This window comes from Pituophis catenifer, unplaced genomic scaffold (assembly GCF_029215685.1).
Source record: "Pituophis catenifer annectens isolate HBS135680 unplaced genomic scaffold, rPitCat1.0.hap2 SCAF_8, whole genome shotgun sequence".
Classification (NCBI taxonomy): domain Eukaryota; kingdom Metazoa; phylum Chordata; class Lepidosauria; order Squamata; family Colubridae; genus Pituophis; species Pituophis catenifer.
The window spans coordinates 69,447,083-69,465,144 of NW_027256888.1; the positions used below are offsets into that span (position 1 = coordinate 69,447,083).

The following is an 18,062-nucleotide window of genomic DNA, read 5'->3' on the forward strand; positions in this document are numbered from 1 at the left end:
TGTTGAGGGAATTATTTGTTTAGCAGAGTTTGGGAAAAAACTCTTCTTGTGCCTAGTTGTTCTGTTGTGCAGTGCTCTATAGCGTCGTTTTGAGGGTAGGAGTTGAAACAGTTTATGTCCACGATGTGAGGGGTCTGTAAATATTTTCACAGCCCTCTTTTTGACTCGTACAGTATACAGTATACAATATATATATATGAGTATGTGTACATATGTATATGTATAAATATGTATGTATATGCAAAAAATTAAAACTTAAGAAGACATGTATGTATATGTATATGTATATATATATATATATACATACACACACACACATATATACATATGCATACATATATACATGCATACATACATACTTATATACATACATACATATAGAGAATATATAGTGTGTGTATGTATATTATAATACTATATAATACTATATATATATATGATAGATAGATATAGATAGATATTTATAGATAGATAGATAGATAGATAGATAGATAGATAGATAGATAGATAGATAGATAGATAGATAGATAGATATGGATATGGATATGGATATGGATATGGATATGGATATGGATATGGATATAGATACACACACACACACACTACAGACGCTACGCTGGCTGCTTCTGCCCACTGGGCTCCGACCGACTTCCAGCAAGGAATTCCTCGCCAGCCTCCCGTGAAATCCCTGGAATTTCCGGGGAAGATGTGGCTTGACTTGGAAGCCCCGGGTCACGTGACTTCCAGGGCCGACTTAAAGACTTCGCTTGGCAGCTCCCGAGGTCGGCCGTGGGCATCCCGCGCGCGAAGGGAAACTTAACTTGGCGGGGCAAGGCTTTAGCGGCGCTCGCTGCCCGTGGACCTCGGGGATAAAGCGACGCGCGAAGCGATTCCGCCTTCCGGGGCCTGGAAGCCTCCGAGCGTCTCCTTCCTGCAAACCCCTCCCGGCCGCCTCGCTTCTTTCCAGCCCCTCCTGAAAGGATGGGGGCAGGCGCCTTGGCCATCTGTGTGAGTACGGGCTGCCTTGGCGGGTAGGCGGTAGGCGTGGAGAGCGGGGGAAAGAAGGCCGGGGGGTGTGGGGGGGGTTCGTGTTTTTGCACGCGGGCGAGCAAGCGTGCATGCAGCAGGGCGAGGTGGGCGAAAGCGCGCGCGGGTTTGACCGCCTTTGCTGCGCTACTCGGTGAATGCGCGACCCTCTGGATTGTTATTCGCTGTAGCTGCCCTGCCGGGGTTAAGCGGTCTGTTTTACTTTATTGTTGGAGATATTTGCCATTTTTTTCTCCTGGCCTCCGATTATAATAATATAATTGTTATATTATAATATATTACAATATATATATATGAGATATTATATATTATAATCAGGAACAGCAATACAGTTAGTCCTCGACTTACAGCTACAACGCAGGAACAACAGTTCGGTGAGGGCCACAAAGGCCAGCAAAAGTTCAGTTGCTAAGCGAGACATTTGTCAAGTGAGTTTTGCTCCGTTTTGTTAAGGGAATCTGGCTTCCTCCATTGACTTTTTCTTGACAGGTGGTCGCAAAAGGTGAGATCCTGTGACCCTGGGGACACTGCCACTGTCATAAATATGAGTCGGTGATGGCCAAACGTTTCAATTTTGATCAGGTGGCCGTGTTGAAATATTGCAGAGTTTGTAAGTGTGAAAAAATGTGTCGTAAGTCGCCTTTTTCAGTCCCGTTGTAATTTTGAATGGTCACTAAAGGGGTGCTTGGTCCTCTCTGAGCTTGCTTGTTTTCTTGCAGAGGTTTCATTACCCTTAACTAGGTAACATCATCAGTGCTAGTCTAGTCTAGCACTGATGATGTTACCTAGATGGGTAATGGAACATTTGCAAGAAAACAAGCAAGCTCAGAGAGCACCAAGGATCCCCTCATTTCAACCCTGAACTACAAATATTTATTTATTTATTCATTCATTCATTCATTCATTCATTCATTCATTCATTCAATTTATATGCCGCCCGTCTCCAAAATCCCAGGGCAGCTCACAATACACTCAAAAAATCACTATAAAAACACTTAAAAATTGAAAACATCAAAAACAATTAAAACCCATTCACACCATTCATGGCCAGATCTTGTCAGATCGCAAAGCAAGATCAACGGCCCCAAGCCTGCAGGTCTTCACCACTTTTCGGAAGGCCAATAGGGTGGAGATGGTCCGGACCTCAGGAGGTCAATGGTTCCAGAGGGCAGCCACAGAGAAGGCCCTCCCCCGCGGGCCCGCCAGCCGGCATTGTTTAGCTGACGGGACCCGGAGGAGACCAACTCTGTGGGATCTTACCGGTCGCTGGGAGCTATGCGGTAGAAGGCGGTCTCAAAGAGAAAAGAGAAAATATTCTCCTTTATTGATCACTAAAGGAGCTGTTGTAAGTCAAGGGCTACCTTTATAGATTTACTGTAAGGGCAGGGGAGAATATTTGTAGCTCAGGATTGAAATGTGGGTTACTTGGTGCTCTCTGAGCTTGGTGGTTTCCTTGAAGACATTTCATTACTAAAAAAAAAGCAACTTTGGGACACCCATGATCTGGATGATTAAGAATCTCCATAGACATTATGCACTGATTACATTACCTAGTTTGAGTAATGAAACGTTTGCAAGGAACCAACCAAGTTCAGAGAGCATCAAAGATCTCTTATAGCCTTCTGGGACAGATGTTGCCTCCCATAAACACCAGGAAAGGGTTTGTTTTGTTTGGGAATATTATTTTTAGCTCTGGGAAATCGTTTCTTGATTCAGTATTTGTTCAGTAGCATTTGTGTCCGTGCCTGGAAAACTACAGTAAAGTGAGATCTGGTCCAGCTTGTGGTGGTGTTGTTTTACCTCTGTTGGATTTTATTACTGTTTTGAAAAGTTATTTCAGTGCTAGCCTGTCGTTCAGGAATTTGCAGCATTCAATTTCACAATCATTTCACAGTTACACAAATGGCAGCCTGCATGTTTTAGAAGAAGAGGCGTGAGGGAAATGTGTTTGGCTTCTCTAAATAGGATTTCCCCTTATGTGAGGACTTCTGATTTGGGGATTTTACTGTTCTTTTTGCTGAGGTAATTTTGTGGGTAAAAGTGATTAAAATTGTCAGGCCGTTGATTTCTAAAGCAAGTGCTTGCACGTCTGCCTGCAGGATGAAGATGCTTGAAGTAGTGATTATAAACGTGCCACTTGTTGCCTGTTTGCAGAATCACTTTTTAAACAATCAGAAGCAGGCAAGATTTAACACGATTTGAAACACTGTTTGTTCAGTATAGATGGTTCAGACAGGCATATGAAGATCTGCTGTTCCCTTATAGCCTACTCGTTCTCAGTAGAAAGAAATGGATTCCATTAAATAGGGAAAAGATCATACTGCATAAAAGATATAAGGTCATCTTCGCCTTATGACCACAATTGACCACAAAGTTTCCATTGCTAAGCAAGAAAGTTGTTAAGTGAATTTTGTTTCTTTTTTTACTTCTTTTTGCCACAGTTGTTTTTGTTTGTTTGTTTGTTTGTTTGTTTGTTTGTTTGTTTATTGGTTCAATTTATATGCCGCCCTTCTCTGGAGACTCAGAGCGGCTTACAATGCGTTAAACAATAGCTTTCATACTTTTGTATATACCTGTTTAGTAGGGCTTTCGGCCCCCCCCTAAGTGCTGTTCTTTTTTATACAAAGTCAGTTTATTGCCCCCACAATCCGGGTCCTCACTTTACCTACCTTGAAAGGATGGAAGGTTGAGTGAAACACTGCAGTTGTTAAGTGAATCACTGCAGTTGTTAAGTTAGTAATGCAATTGTTACGTGAATCTGGCTTCTCCATTGATTTTGCTTCTTAGAAGGTCGCAAAAGGTGATCATATGACCCCAAGACACCACAGGCATCATAAATACATGCCAGTTATACAAGCATCCAAATTTTGATCATGTGACCACTGGGATGCCGTAACGGTTGTAAATGTGAAAAACGGCCATAAGTCACTTCTTCACTGCTGTTGTAACTTCAAATAGTTACTAAACAAATGATGGTAAGGAGTACGTGTGTACAAATTGCATATATTCTGTATTCTTTCTCATAGTCTTATCTGCATTTTAATATGGATGATTTACATAGGTATCAGATTTATTGCTAACTATGGGTTTGGTGCTAACTCAAGGTTGCCATTATGGCCAAGGATTAGGGTTACTTAATCGTAGCATGCTTAAATTGAAAATCGCTGTCTATAAAGGTGTACAGCAACTGTAGGGAGCTTTGAACAAAAAGATTGGAGACTATATGGGGAGAGTATCAGATTGCATAGCCAGGGATTGTTCCCAGTTTCCTGAAAACAGATGAACAATATCCGCTGTAGTAATTTTTATAAGTGGTGTATAGAATTTAACTCCCAGCTAAATTATAACATGAATACTCATACCTGAGTAACCCAATAGGAAATTCCACCTCTGTAGACTACATAGAATTAAAAAAAAATAAGTAATAATCCCAGAAGTTAATTTTTCAGGTAAAATTATATTTTAGGCATTGTTTTTTATTTATATTTGCTGATATATGTATATGGCTGCTTTAATTATATACAGCTTAAAAATCAGTGTTTCTCAAACGTGGTAACTTTAAAATGGTGACTTCAAATAATTAGAATTGAAGGTGGGGTAAGGAATGGGTGCATGGGCCTTTCCCCCCATGCCTCTGTCTCCTCATTAGATATAGTGGACCCTACATACAATGATCTGTTTGGCTGTACTGGGGGTGGGCCTGGCTTCTGTCCCCCTCTTGGGACATCTGGGGTCAAGAATGGAGGCTGCAACATTGATGCTGATAGAAGCAATTGTAAAGATGCAAGCACAGAGTATGGTGAATTCAAATAATTCTCTGAGCAGTCCTACCTTCCTTTTTTCCTTTCTTTGATTCCTTTGTTCTCTCCCTCCCTCCTTCCTTCCTTCTTTCCTCCCTCACTTTATTCTTTTTTCCTTTCTTTTTTCTTTTCCTGTCACTCTTTCATTCATTTTCCTTTCCTTCCCCTTCCCCTTCCCCTTCCCCTTCCCCTTCCCCTTCCCCTTCCCCTTCCCCTTCCCCTTCCCCTTCCCCTTCCTTCCCTCCCTCCCTCTTTCTTTCTTTCCTTCCTTCCTTCTTTCTCTTTCTTTCTTTCTTTCTTTCTTTCTTTCTTTCTTTCTTCTTTCTTTCTTTCTTGGTGCATCCCTCAGGCCTTGTCTAGAGATGCCAGAACGTGACTTTTGGCCTGGGCAACCCTTCCCTAATGAGACACTGAGATAATTTTTTAATTTACAAGCATGACGTTCTACTACAGGGCAGACTGCCTACAAGGATGGAAAATGCCACGCCTGTCTGCGCAGGCTGTGTTACAAATCCACCTTTCAAGTGTTGTGTTACCACAGTTAGACTTGATCTGTCCTTTGCCGTTGCATAATATTACATCTATGTTTACACTCATTTTTCAGAGAACCAGCGCCCCATTCATTGAATACATTTAATTTCCGCTCCTCCCATAGTTTCCTCTGGTAATGCAGCTTGAATGTTTCTAAGTTATCCACTCAGTTGCTTGGCTACGGATTCAGGCCACTCCTTATTGACTTTCTTTTTTCCTGTTCAACCAGGGTGTCTGTGTTTGCATCTGTGCATGGGATCTCTCCCAGATCTTTTTAGAAGGCCTGTCTGGAATTTCGACCTCAGGGAAGCTTCTGTTCCATAAAACCCACAGAGTTGATCCCTCCAGTTCCCTCGGAAGGGTGTGATTTGTGAAGCCATGCCACCTCCCGTCGTCACTCTGACCGGGTGTTCTCCCTTTTTGTGTCCTTTCAAGCAAAGTAACTCAGCGGTCAGGCTTAAAGAAGATATGAAAAAGAATGCCGTCCTGTCCCCGAGCAGACAGAAGGGATCCTGTCACCACCGGAGGTTGTTTGGCGCTAGTCTTCAGGAAATGCAGCAAGAAGGGCTGAGCAAGTGTGGCATCCCAACAGTAGTGTGGGATATTGTAGAATATCTGTCTTGGCACGGTAAGCTATTAGCAAGTTCTTTTAAAAAATAAAAGGAAAATGTGTATTTCTAAGCTAAGATTTCCCAACCTTGGTCACTTTAAGAGGGGTAAACTTCAACTCCCAGAATTCCCCAGCCAGCATAGTGTTCAGGGCGGTGAACAGGAACAAAATAAAATACATAGATACAAAAGTTAGAAACATAATTAAAACCAGATTAAATAATTTAGCCCGAGACAATTAAAAATCCCAATAATTTAAAACAGATTAAAATTTTGATTTAAAAGAATTTTAAAATGGGAGAAAATTAGGCCAGGCCGGCTTGCTGGAATAGGAGGGTCTTAAGAGCACGGCGGAAAGTGCGCAGATCCAGGATCCTCCGTATCTCTGGGGGGAGCTCGTTCCAGATAGTGGGTGCCCCCACAGAGAAGGCCCTCCCCCTGGGGGCCGCCAGTCGACATTGTTTGGCTGACGGCACCCGGAGGAGCCCCTCTCTATGAGAGCGTACCGGCCGGTGGGAGGCTGTTTGTAGTAGTAGGCGGTCCCGTAAATAACCAGGTCCTAAGCCATGGAGCGCTCTAAAGGTGGTGACCAAAACCTTGAAGCGCACCCGGAAGACCACCGGAAGCCAGTGCAGCTTGCGCAGGAGAGGTGTCACACGGGAGCGCCACGTTGCTCCCATAACCACCCGCGCGGCCGCACTCTGCGCCAGTTGGAGCCTCCGGGTGCTTCTCAAGGGGAGCCCCATGTAGAGAGCGTTACAGTAGTCCAGGCGGGAAGTGACGAGGGCATGAGTGACTGTGTGTAGGGAGTCCCGATCCAGAAAGGGACGCAACTGGCTAATCAGGCGAACCTGATGAAAAATCCTCCCGGTCACGGCCGTCAAGTGCTCTTCTAAATCCAGGAGGACACCCAAGTTGCGAGCCCTCTCTGTGAGGGCCAGCGATTCGCCCCCAATAGTCAGCAATGGCGTCAACTGACTATATCGGGACGTCGGAAACCACAGCCACTCAGTCAAGATTGCCTTGAAAAAGACAGATCAGTCCCAAATCAGCTGTCACCGATTTTCAGCCTGCTGTGATGTCCCGTCTTCTCCACGGTTTCAGAGGAAAAAACATTTTACTGGTGCCAAATGTTTTATGTGACTTATAAATCACAGCAAAGAGCAAAAAGTTCAGGTGGTTGAGAGAAGCTTTTCCCCAAAATGACGAAGACAACCAAAACGATGGAGGGGGGGGCATGGGGCATGGTCTTTGAACCCTTTGCTTTCAAAAGAGGCTACAATCCTTGGGATGCCTTAGCTTAAATCCGTGTAGCTCAACCTTAACAACTTGAAGATATATGGATTTCCACTTCCCAAATTCTAGCTGGAGAATTCTGTGAGATTGAAGTTTATAAAGATAGCCCCCGACGTACAACCACAATTGAGCCCCACAACCTCTGTTGCTAAGTGAGACAGTTGTTAAGTGAGTTTGGTTCCATTTTACGACCCTTCTTGCCACGGTTGTTAAGTGAATCATTGCAGCAGTTAAATTAGTAACACCGTTGTTAAGCGAATCTGGCTTCCCTGTTGTCTTTGCTTGTCAGAAGGTTGCAAGAGGTAATCGCATGACACTGGGACTCCCTGGGACACTGCAACTGTCATAAATATGAGTCGGTGGCCAAGCCTCTGAATTTTGATCACATGACCATGAGGATGCTGCAATGGTCATAAGTGTGAAAAATGGTCATATAAGTCACTTTTTTCAGTGTTAACTTGGAACAGACACTAAACAAGGTATTGTGAGTCAAGGACTATCTGTACAGCTTAATATTTCTGAGGTTCAGAAATACAAGTAGTTCTTGATTTACGACTGCTCTCTTAGTGACTGTTCAAAGTTATGATGAACCCCCCCCCCAAAAGTACTTATAACCCAGTTTTGATGGCCACTCCCCCTCTGTAGTCATGTGACTGCATTTCAGACACTCAGCAACCTGTTTGCATTTATGGCTGTTTATGACACATCTGGATTGTGCCGGATTAAAGAAGACTTGAAATCAAACTTGTTTCTCTACAATATTTTCATGTTCTCCAGCAGATGGCAGACTGGGATTTCTATTAATTCTGAACATTTGTTTTTTTCCCCTTGATTAACCTTGTTAGATGGGTGAAATGGAATGGAGAGATTGTAGATCACTTAATATGTAAATCAAGTGGGATTTGAACACTGGCTTTCGCATCTTAGAAACTGTTCTTCACTGTGGCCTCTGCTCCACTATGTTATTTATTAAATATAGTTACAGAAGTTTCAAGTCCTTTTCTAGAAGCTCTGAATATCAATGGCTTTGTGGATAGTCTTCTTTCCTTAGCTGTACAGGTAATCCTCGACTTACGGCCAAAATTTCTGTTGCTAAGGAGGCCATTGTTAAGTGAGTCGTGCCCAATTTTATGATATTTTCCCATGTTGTTAAGTGAATCACTGCCATTATTAAATGAATTTGGCTTCCCCCGTTGACTTTGTTTGTCACAAGCCAGCTCAGAAGATCACAGATGGCAATCACATGACCTCAGGAAACTTCCACCGTTAAAAACTGCATTTGGGTTGCAAAGGGTTCAAATTTGGATCACATAACAGAAGATTTTGCATGGGTTGTAAGTGCAGTGGCCAGTCGTAAATCACTCTTTCCACTGCTGTTGTAACTTAGAATGGTCACTAAGTGAATGGCTGTAAGTCAAGCTGGCAGGAATAGCCAACACTCCAGAAGATAGGCTTGACAGAGTTGAACATTGGGTGCTATCTAACAAAATGTGAAATTCAATGGTAAAAAAAGTAAGGTTCTACATTTAGGCAAGAAAAACAAAATGGACAGGTATAGCGTATGTGGTACCTCGCTCAATAGTAGTAACTGTGAGAGGGATCTTGGAGTCCTAGTGGACAATCACTTAAATATGAGCCAGCAGCGTGCTGCAGCTGCCAAAAAAGCCAATGCATTTCTAGGTTGCATAAACGGGGGGATAGAATCAAGATCACGTGAAGTGTTAATACCACTTTATAATGCCTTGGTAAGGCCGCACTTGGAATACTGCATCCAGTTTTGGTTGCCATGATGTAAAAAAGATGTTGAGACTCTAGAAGAGCAACAAAGATGATTAGGGGACTGGAGGCTAAAACATATAAAGAACGGTTGCTGGATTTGGGTATGTTTAGTCTGATGAAAAGAAGGACTAGGGGTGACATGATAGCAATATTCCAATATCTCAGGGGCTACCACAAAGAAGAGGGAGTCAAGCTATTCTCCAAAGCATCTGAGGTTAGGACAAGAAGCAATGGGTGGAAACTAATCAAGGAAAGAAGCAACTTAGAACTAAGGAGAAATTTCCTGACAGTGAGAACAATTAATCAGTGGAACAACTTGCCTCCAGAAGTTGTGAATGCTCCAACACTGGAAGTTTTTAAGAAGAGATTGGATAACTATTTGTCAGAAGTGGTGTAGGGTTTCCTGCCTAAGCAAGGGGTTGGACTAGAAGACCTCCAAGGTCCCTTCCAACTCTGTTATTCTATTTCTAAGGACTATCTGTAGTTCTTTCGGAGATCCAAGGAAGGAAGCTACTTTTTTTGAAGGCTCATTTCCTAACAGTGAGAAAACGTGTAGCATTGTCCATTCTCATGTTAACTTCCTATGTGCAGTTTTTCACCAATGGGGCTTTAAGAAATGCAACTGTGCATCTTCAGCTATGCTGGCTCAGGAATTCTGGGAGTTGAAGTCCACAAGTCATAAAAGGGCCATCGTTTCCCCACCCCTGCTTTAGTGCTCTTTCCAACCTGCTCCTGAATGTACAGCCTGGATCTCAGTTTCCTGGTCCAGAAAGGTGGAGAGCACCTGGTTTTATGAGTTTTGCCATCATTTGTTCTATCTGCTTTTTTGTTTTTAATGCAGGCCAGGAAATCTGCCACTGGTCTTATCTCATTTTATGTATGTAATTACAGGTCTCGAGCAGGAAGGTCTTTTCAGGGTGAACGGTAACCTGAAAACAGTGGAACAGCTGCGCATGAAGTATGAGGGTGGAGATCAAGTAGATCTCGCCACAGAGGCTGACGTAAGCTCAGCTGCCAGTTTGCTGAAGTTATTTCTGCGGGAGCTGCCAGATCGGGTGATCCCTTCTGCCCTTTACCCCAAATTCATCCAGCTTTATCAAGGTGATGGTTTCTCATCAAACATATATCCTTACTGTGTGGTCTTCTACTTTTACTGTTGTTGTTTTTTTATATCATTGCTTCTGACAGGATTCCATAGATGCAAGTATTTTGTAGAAACCCCTTTTGCAGAAATGGCGTGACCTATAATACTTCATATTCACATGAAAACAAAATTACAGGGGTGAATAAGTCTACCCTATACTTTATGTGGAACTTTAATTAAATAGAGTGATTGCTTTGGAGCAGTTTATTTTGATTATTGCAGATTAAGAAGCCTAGCAGCTCCATGGTGAAGTAGATAAGTTGTATTTAGAACAGCTCCCTCGTATTTTTAAGTGAGCTCCCTCGTATTTTTAAGTGAGCTCCCTCGTATTTTTAAGTGAGCTCCCTTGTATTTTTTTTTTTTTGTAGGCTTGAAATACCCCGTTTCCCCGAAAATAAGACCTATCCTGAAAATAAGCCCTAGCATGTTATACATATGCGCCTAATATAAGCCCTACCCTCAAAGTAAGAGCCTTATTTTGCCTTAAGAGCCTGTGTGGCCAGCCAGCCAGCCATTCCATCTGGTTGCTGGCGATGCCGCTGCCACAAGTCGAGGCAGGGGAGGTGGTGGAGCCTGCCTGCGGGGGGCCCAAGGTAAGCCGGTGCAGGCATGTGGGGCAGCTCCACCCGCTGCCTCGCGGCAGCACCACTAACACACCACACGGTCTCCTGCCACAAGGAAGCAGAAAAAGTGGGCCTCCCGTACATGGGGAAAAAATAAGACACCCTCGAAAATAAGCCCTGGTGCTTATTTTGGGACCCAAAATAAAAAAAACCCCAGTCTTATCTTCAGGGAAACATGGGTATATGCTTTGGAGAATCTGTTTTGTGTGAACTGTTTTCTATGCTAGGTGAACTGATTTGTTCACTTTACTCATACTTCACATTAAGCTATAATTTCTTATTAAAAAATTTTAAAAAAAATATTCCACAGTTGACTGGTTTACCTTGCTATGTAAGCAATAAAGAATAACTTAGAAAGCAGAGTTAATGAGCCACATAACATGCTAAACTGCAAAAGTCCAAATATATTAACAGCTTTCTACAGTATGTACCGTATTTTTGATGTACTAAACCATGCTTGATTTTAACCATGGGTGAGCCATCGTGACATGATTCTGATGCATACTCTATTATTCATCATCTGGAATGCCTGTTAAGCCCAAACCAGACCAGTCACATTAAGATATACAGTAACTAGATGCATCCATGTAGAAAATATTAAACTAATCTTTATTTTTCTACCCCTGGAGAATAATTTTCTTGGAAAGAACTTGCAGTTCAATTAAAACTCTTCATCTTCATTTTAATAGAAAAAAACATGTCACTGCTCAGTGTATTCTTTTGCAATCTTTCAATATTTTCCAATCTTTCTTTCAATCTCTTTCCCTCCCTCCTTCCCTCCCTTCCTTCCTGTATTTAACAAAATTACAGAGTTGGAAGAGGACTCTTCTTTTCCAAACCCCTACTCAACACCATATGCCAGTGATGGTTAACCTTTTAGGCACTGAATGCCAAAACTGGAGCACGCACACATCGGAGTGCCAGAACCTGGAAGAGAGCAGCTGGCCTGTGCACATGCATGCAGCAGCCAGCTGCATGCATGTGCGCCAGACAGCTGCTGTATTTTGGGTTCCAGCATACGCATACGTGCTGGCCAGCTGGTCTTCGTGCGAAGACCATGAGTGCAACAGAACCCAGAAGAGCAGCTGGCGACAGCGCTCGTGCCCACAGAGAGGGCTCTGTGTGCCACCTCCGGTCCGTGTGCCACAGGTTCGCCATCACGGCCCTTTACCATTTTAGACAGATGGCTGTCCAGTTTCATTTGCAAAATGTTGGAATTCTTTACGCTGAGGTTGCAAGTGGCTGATCTCTCAGAATCCAGAACAACCTTGCAGTAAAAAAAATAAAAAATGGCCCTGTTAAGTGCTATTCTGGGCTGTCTCGTTGCTCAGCTTTCAGTCCTGCTTGTCCCCTTGTCCCCAGGTATGTTTTTCTGATAAAATCAGTGTCCAACTGTTTGGACATAGGCTTTGTTTCCATAAACACTTCATTCAACAAGACCTGGTTATGTATTGCACTACCCAAGTAATAACACTAAAGGAACATTTGCTTATGTAGTGTTTACAGGAAAAACAAGCTGTAATTTAGGCAGTGGGTTAGAGGACTTTTCCAGCATGGATTTAAAGGAAGTTATATTGAAGAAATGAATAAATGCACAAGTTCCGGAAAATCAAACGAACCATATATGCATGTTCTCTATACAAATTCCTTTTCAAATATAGCAGGCATATTTTATTGTGCATGTATCTTTATATTTCCATTAAAATCTAAATTCTCATCAATGGCCTTGGTAGCTAGGGCACTCGCACAGTAGAAGGCAAAACCACCAGGGGTATGTGTGTCCAGATTGGGAAATGCTGAGTTACATAAACCGTTGGTCTGACCAGCAGGGTTGCTATCATGGACTTCTGCAGGAACATCCTGCTTATCAGAGGTGATATTCAGCCGGTTCGGACCAGTTCAGGCGAACCGGTAGCAGAAATCGCAGGTGCCCACCCTCCCCGACTCTATGCTGTCCTATTTAGGCATGTTTTTTAGCCCGGGCGCATGTGCGGAAGGCACACGGGCGAGCAAAGCACATGCGTGGAAGGCCGGGCGCAAGTGCAGAAGGCAGGCGTGTTCACAAACCGGGCATGCGTGTGCGCGAAGCAAAATGTGAAACCCACCGCTGCTGCTTATGTTTCCTTCCCCCTTGCTACTTCCAATGCAGACACCACTGTTTTGTTTATTTATGGCAAGCACAGTGTGCGAGGTGCAAACCCAGGCATCCTAATTTAATATTACAGGTAGTCCTTGACTTACGACCACAGTTGAGCCCAAACTTTCTGTGGCTAAGCTAGAAAGTTCTTAAGTGAGTTTTGCTCCATATTACCACCTTTCCTACCACCGTTGTTAAGTGAATCACTGCAGTTGTTAAGTTGGTAACCTGGTTGTTAAGTGAATCTGGCTTCCCCATTGATTTTGCTCGTCAGAAGGTCGCAAAAGGTGATCACGTGACGCCAGGACACTGCAACCGTCATAAATACATGCCAGTTGCCAAGCATCCGAATTTTGATCACACGGGGATGTTGCAATGGCTGTAAGTGTGAAAAACAGTCACAAGTCACTTTTTTTAGTGCCATTGTAACTTTGAATGGTCACTAAAAAAATGGTTGTGTAGGAGGTTAGCACCCACCCCTTTCCTAGAAGAATGAAATATTTTAGGAAATATTAAAAAGGCAGAATATTATGTTTCCCTGGATGAGAAATGGAGAAGCATGTTTTAAAGACAAAGCAGCTCCCACCTTCCTGCCACCCCACCCTTTGTCAATGGACCATCATCTGCAACACAATAGGACCCATCTAGCAACAGAAACTAACACAATAGAACCCATCTAGCAACAGAAACTCACCACATGGCACCTGAGAAGATTACATCAGCCAGCAAGGCTAGCTAAGACCCCCACCCCCTGGGAGTCTGACATCCAATCAGGATACTCTTTCTGGGCCCCAGGAAATTCAAAGCCAGAGAGGACATAAAACCTGGGGACTCACTGCGTCTCACCCCTTTTCTGTTCAGGAACTCAAACCATGTGATCCTGTCTACCATTAAACCATCTTTCCAAGCAGTCTCCATGTTTCCAGTGTCTTTTTCCCCACTTGGAGCTGAACCCAGAAGGATATTTTTTCTAACAGTTGTAAGTCAAGAACTACTTGTATATGGGAAAGCCAAGCTAGAATAACTTTTTCAGCATATCAGCGTTAAGAAATCTTAGTTTTAAGTGTGAAGTGGACCAGAATAATAGACTTCCCATATTTTCGTAAGCTCAGATTTCCTCTTTTATTTCTTCAAAGTTTAGAAAGAAATGAGTTTTTTTTTCCATTGTTGGACTGATCTTACTTCCTTAAGCAAGAGCCAAAATACATGTTGCAAACATGCCGGTTAGTTTAAGGATACCAAGGTCAGGTTGGCACACAATGCTGGTGGTTTTTTCTTAGCAGAATGTATGAACCAAATGAGTGTTTGTTTATCAAACTTGCACATCACTCACCTACCAGTGACTTTGGGAGGCTTAGCATTTCATGACATTAGCATTGAATGTGACCCAGACAATTGTGATTTGGTCAAGCTAAGGCTTTCAAATCCTGGCTTTCTGTAATGACTGTACCAGGCCAGTGCACTTCACCATGACGATAAATTGTCTAGTGGTAAACTTTATCTAAATAATAATACAAAGACTCAATTATGAGCCCCGGGATCCAATCTGTTTCATAAGGAAGCAGGTTTTCTGGCTATCTGCCTGATTAGGAAATACTTTGGACAGCTAATTGCCTCCTACAAGCTCCCGCTGACTTTTCAGCTGATTCGGTATTTTTCTATTTTAACAAAGGCCTTTTATAATTTTGTGGAAAACCAGCCAGATGCTAATCTCTTTCAAGATAAAAGTACTTTGTAGTCAAGGTAGCTATAATCAAACTGTTTACTTGGGTTATATTGAAGAAGCTGAATTCAGCAGGCCTAGCTTCACCTTTTCATTTGATTCAGTATTCTGTAGAGAAGGGGTGTCCAAGCTTGGCAGTTTTAAGACCTGTGCACTTCAGCTTCCAGAATTCTGGCTGGGGAATTCTGGGAGTTGAAGTCCACAGTTAATGTGGATAAAAGAAAGGAATCATACAGAGTCAGATACACGAGCTCTAAAGGACCCTCTCTATTCACATTATTATAAGGGGAAGACGTGCTTAGATACATGAACTCTGAGGGACCCTCTCTATTCTCATTATTATAAGAGAGAAAAGTGCTTGCTTGGAGATTAAAAGCAGCTAAACCCCATTAAATGGTAATATATCTTCTGATGAGACCTAGATGTCACGGAAGGACAGCCAGATGGAATACATCTGAATGGCCCCACTGTCAGATACACAAAAAACAGACACAAGAAACAAAGAGTCACTTATTACCTCTTATTACCCAAGGACAGCAGTATATCTCCCATTAGCAACTACAAGCACTTAAGAAAGGTGGTCTAGCTAAAGATAATCTTATAAACTAAAATTAATGGTTTAGTAATTAGGAAATGTGTCAGTTATCATATGACAGGTGTGTGTTAGCCATATATGGAAAATGTATGATCTCATGTTAACCATATATGGAAAATGCATGATCTCACCGAATCCTTTGTCTTAGAAATGTATAAAAACAGTTGTATCAGAGTTCTTTCCTGGTTCAAAGCTTCAGGTACAAATCTGGCTCTGAACCTTGCACTATAAAACACTCTGGCTGACCCAGAAGTTTGGTCCCTTCATTCTACAACACAGTTTTTAAAATTTGCCAAAGTTGGACAACCCTGCTGTAGAACAATAGAAGAGAGAGAGAGAGAGAGAGAGAGAGAGAGAGAGAGAGAGAGAGAGAGAGAGAGATGTTGCAATCAACCAATTCCCACTTTGATTCTCAACTTCCCCAGCCGAGGTTCTTTCTATGAATTTGAACTTCTTCCTTCCTCTGTTTCCCATATCTGTTTTTCTAGCCCTCGTTTAGCATGACATTTGACCTGGCAAGTTACAGTTAACTCATACTGCACAGTCATGGTTTGAAGAAAATTTGAAGGCCATGGTTTAGGGACAAAATGCTAAGCAGGAACAAATTTCATGCCAAACTGCAGTTGAAGTAAAACAGAAACATAAAGTCATAGTTTAGTTAAGGGACTTCCTTGGATGATAATCTTCACATTACTATCTGTTCTCTTTTTTAAACAAATTCCTTACAGTTCATTTTTGCTGCTTTTGTGTGATATGTACCACGGAATAGGTACCCATATTTTTCGGAGTATAAGACGCACCTTTTTCCCCCCAAAAAGAGGGTAAAAATCTGGGTGTGTCTTATACTCCAAATGTAGCCCTGCCCAGCTTCTCAAATGGAGGTTTCAGAGGCTGAAAAAAGCTTCAGAAAAGAAGCCCCCAAACAGAGCTTCAGAGGCTTTTTTTCTGAAGCTCTGTTTCGGAGGCTTTCAGAGGCAGGAAAAAAAGTTTTTTCTGAAACAGAGTTTCAGAAGTTTCAGAGGCAGAAAAAAAAGCAAAAATAAGCAAGGCACAGAGCTCAAAACCAAGGAACCTGTTGCTAAAATTCACCTCTGGGAACAGCTGATTGGGGGTATTCCAGGAAACCGATCCACCTGCCAATCAGCTTTTTTCTTATTTTCCTCCCCAAAAACTAAAGTGCGTTTTATACTCCGAAAAATACAGTATATCCTGTTTTCTTTCTCTCTTTACAGCCAGCCAGAAGTGTGGTCTGGAGACTAGCGATTTAAGAGACCTTCTGAGACAGATGCCCAAGGCTCACTATTATCTCCTTAAGTACCTTTGCCACTTCCTGAAACGGGTTGCTGAGCATCATTCTGAGAACAAGATGACTGTTTCCAACCTTGCTACTGTTTTTGGACCAAACTGTTTTTGGTAAGCTCTTTCCAGATTCATATTTTCTTTCCTTAGCTGAGAGAGTCTCCAGTTGTGGGACAGACCCAATGTAGGGACTCCATAGAATCACTGCTAGACAATGTACAAAATAGTATGTTAGCATAGAGGCCATAGGGAATGGCCTTCCTCAAGAGCAGAGATGTAAAATTCAAGGCCCAGACAACTGCCGACAAATGAAAACATGTCAGACAAGCTCAGACAAGTTAATACCACTTTATAATGCCTTGGTAAGGCCACACTTGGAATACTATATCCAGTTTTGGTCACCACGATGTAAAAAAGATGTTGAGACTCTAGAAAGAGTGCAGAGAAGAGCAACAAAGATAATTAGGAGACTGGAGGCTAAAACATGTGAAGAACGGTTGCAGGAACTGGGTATGTCTAGCTTAATGAAAAGAAGGACTAGGGGAGACATGATAGCAGTCTTCCAATATCTCAGAGGCTGCCACAAAGAAGAGGGAGTCAAGCTATTCTCCAAAGCACCTGAAGGAAAGACAAGAAGCAATGGGTGGAAACTAATCAAGGAGAAAAGCAACTTAGAACTAAGGAGAAATTTCCTGACAGTTAGAACAATTAATCAGTAGAACAACTTGCCTGCAGAAGTTGTGAATTCTCCAACACTGGAAGATGATGTTGGATAACCATTTGTCTGAAGTGGTGTAGGGTTTCCTGCCTAGGCAGGAAACTTCCAACTCTGTTTTTCTATTCTATTCTAAGCCCTTCCCTAGTTTACACCAGGATAAAGGGAAGGAAGCACATTCAGACTTGCAAGAGTCTGTTGTTATAAAAACAATCCTGCCACTTATATGGCATTAATTTCTTAGTCTGGCCTACCTGATAGGGCTGACAGCTACTTAGATAATGGCCTAATTGATCTTTTTGTGTGTCTAGCAGCTGTGTTTCAAAAATGTTTGAATGCAAGCATTCCAGAGAGAAAAATAGGATTTTCTCATAGAACATGTTTCGTAAAACATTATTTCATTTCAGGGGTATCTGACCCCAAAAGAACTGTGAATGGCTTATATTTTATAGAAGTCATATCCCTTTCCTTATCATTTGGGATCAGACTTAAAATGGCTAAACTTTTGTGCTATAAGGACATATTGCATACTAGGGTAATTTAGGCACTGTGTTTGTTTGAATTTCTTTTGATGAATAAACTGCTGCAATTTTATACATTGGTTTCTTCTCCTGTGATTATGCATTAATCTCTTGCTCTTTTGGCACGATATTTTATAAATCAGGCGAAATCCATCTTGACTGTACGAATGCAGTTGTAGGATATAAAAACAATAAATCCTATGTTCTGATGCAAAAGACAGCAATATTTATACCCTGTTTCCC

General features: G+C 42.3%; 1 protein-coding gene across 1 annotated transcript in view; it reads left to right on the plus strand.

Moving 5' to 3' along the window:
• The first annotated feature begins 5,756 nt into the window (after positions 1-5,756).
• FAM13A (family with sequence similarity 13 member A) overlaps positions 5,757-18,062 on the plus strand; it is a 150,068-nt gene continuing 137,762 nt past the window's right edge. Inside the window, exons 1-3 of the mRNA XM_070948432.1 lie at positions 5,757-6,006; positions 9,954-10,163; positions 16,517-16,697. Of these exons, the coding sequence (XP_070804533.1) occupies positions 5,757-6,006; positions 9,954-10,163; positions 16,517-16,697 (641 nt within the window). The remainder of the gene's footprint in view (positions 6,007-9,953; positions 10,164-16,516; positions 16,698-18,062) is intronic.